This window comes from Cucurbita maxima, unplaced genomic scaffold (genome assembly GCF_002738345.1).
Source record: "Cucurbita maxima cultivar Rimu unplaced genomic scaffold, Cmax_1.0 Cma_Scf00002, whole genome shotgun sequence".
NCBI lineage: Eukaryota > Viridiplantae > Streptophyta > Magnoliopsida > Cucurbitales > Cucurbitaceae > Cucurbita > Cucurbita maxima.
In genome coordinates, this window is record NW_019272018.1 from 4561232 (window position 1) to 4562743 (window position 1512).

General features: G+C 42.2%; 1 protein-coding gene across 1 annotated transcript in view; it reads right to left on the reverse strand.

Moving 5' to 3' along the window:
- LOC111499208 (cytochrome P450 734A1-like) overlaps positions 1-1512 on the reverse strand; it is a 2519-nt gene extending 1007 nt beyond the window's left edge. Inside the window, exons 1-4 of the mRNA XM_023150725.1 lie at positions 1171-1512; positions 856-1079; positions 525-775; positions 43-439 (exon numbers count right to left, since the gene is read on the reverse strand). Coding sequence (XP_023006493.1) covers positions 43-439; positions 525-775; positions 856-1079; positions 1171-1462 — 1164 coding nt within the window. The 5' untranslated portion in view covers positions 1463-1512. The remainder of the gene's footprint in view (positions 1-42; positions 440-524; positions 776-855; positions 1080-1170) is intronic.

Consider the following 1512-nt stretch of genomic DNA (forward strand, 5'->3'; position numbering starts at 1 on the left):
TTTTTTTTTTTTTTTTTTTTTTGTATGAAAAAAGGGGCTTACGATCTTGAACTTAGAAAGGTCATCTCTGGAGGGGAGAGCACGTGGACCGCACACGCTAAGAACCTCGTCACGTGCCTGAATTTGCCACTGTGGATGCATTGCGAGCAAGACAGTAGTCCACGTCAGCAGATTGGAAGTGGTCTGTTTGCCAGCAAAGAAGAAGGTTTTGCACTCTTCAACGATGTCGTGGACGGAAATATTAGTGTGTAATGAAGAAGAAGAAGATGATGAGTTGGAAGCTTGAATCATGAGCCCTAATAAATCTTTTGGCGCTTTTTCATCCATTGCCCAAATTTTCTCTGAATTCCCTTTTCGACTCTCGATCAATTTCATCAATGATTTTCTTATTTCCTTGTCTAATTTCCACGAATTAATATTGGTTCTTGTCGGCAAAAATCTGAAAATTAAACCCCAAAATAATTTGTTTAATAATAATAAAAAAGTTAAAAAAAAAAAAAGAAGGTGAGATTATTGGATTGTACCTGTAGCCAGGAATGAAGACCTTTTGGAAAGCTTCGGAAGCTAATATCATTTGTTGAGTTTGAAGCTTGAAAATGGCTTTACCATCTTCATAGCTACTTCCGAACACTGTCTTGGTCACCACATCTTCAGCTAGCGTTTGGAACCAATCAAAAACATCAATCTCCACCTCGTCCGAGGCGGCGCCGCCTGCCATGGCCGACCATTTCTCCACCATATCCACCACACTTTCCTCCACCACCGGAATCAACAACTGTATATATACCAACCAAACCAACCAAACCCCACATGAAATAACAATTTTTTTTTTTTTTTTAAATTTGAAATTTTTACCTTGAGATTCTCCATGTTGAATACGGGGGAGATGATCTTGCGATGGAGAGCCCATTTCTGATCCTTGAGAGTAAGGAGGCCGTCGCCCTCGAGCTTTTTGATGAGAGGGTGAGCTTCGTTTTTCTCGTAGAATTCTGAGTTGGTAGTCAAGATGTCTCGGATCATGTCCGGGTCGGACACGGCCACTCGAACAATGGGTCCGAACCAGATCAGAAATGTGGAGCCTAATTTCATTACAAAATGTTTATACATAAGAAAAAAATAATAAAATAATTAAAAAGGTAAGAAAAGAGGGGGGATTTGAATTATGGGTACCGTAAATTTTCTTCCAATGATGGTAAAAAGAGAGGACGCGGGGGAGAATATTGTGGGAGAAATTGGGCATCGGACGGGAGGTAGCGGCGAGCATCATAGAGTCGAGTTCTTTGAAGTTACCGATGAAGAAACGATAAGGAGGGCCGCGAATTCCTTGGCGGAGAAAGTGTGCTTCTATCCTTCTGGGCTTCCACCACAAGGCCACGGCCATCTTGACAGCTAGTATGAAGAGGAGGGCGCATAGGAAAGGGATCTTGATCGAGTCGAACGGCGGCGGTGGAGTGTGGCTCATTGGGTGATATTTTGTTTGCCTTATTTGGCTAAGGAATAAGGATGGTGTGT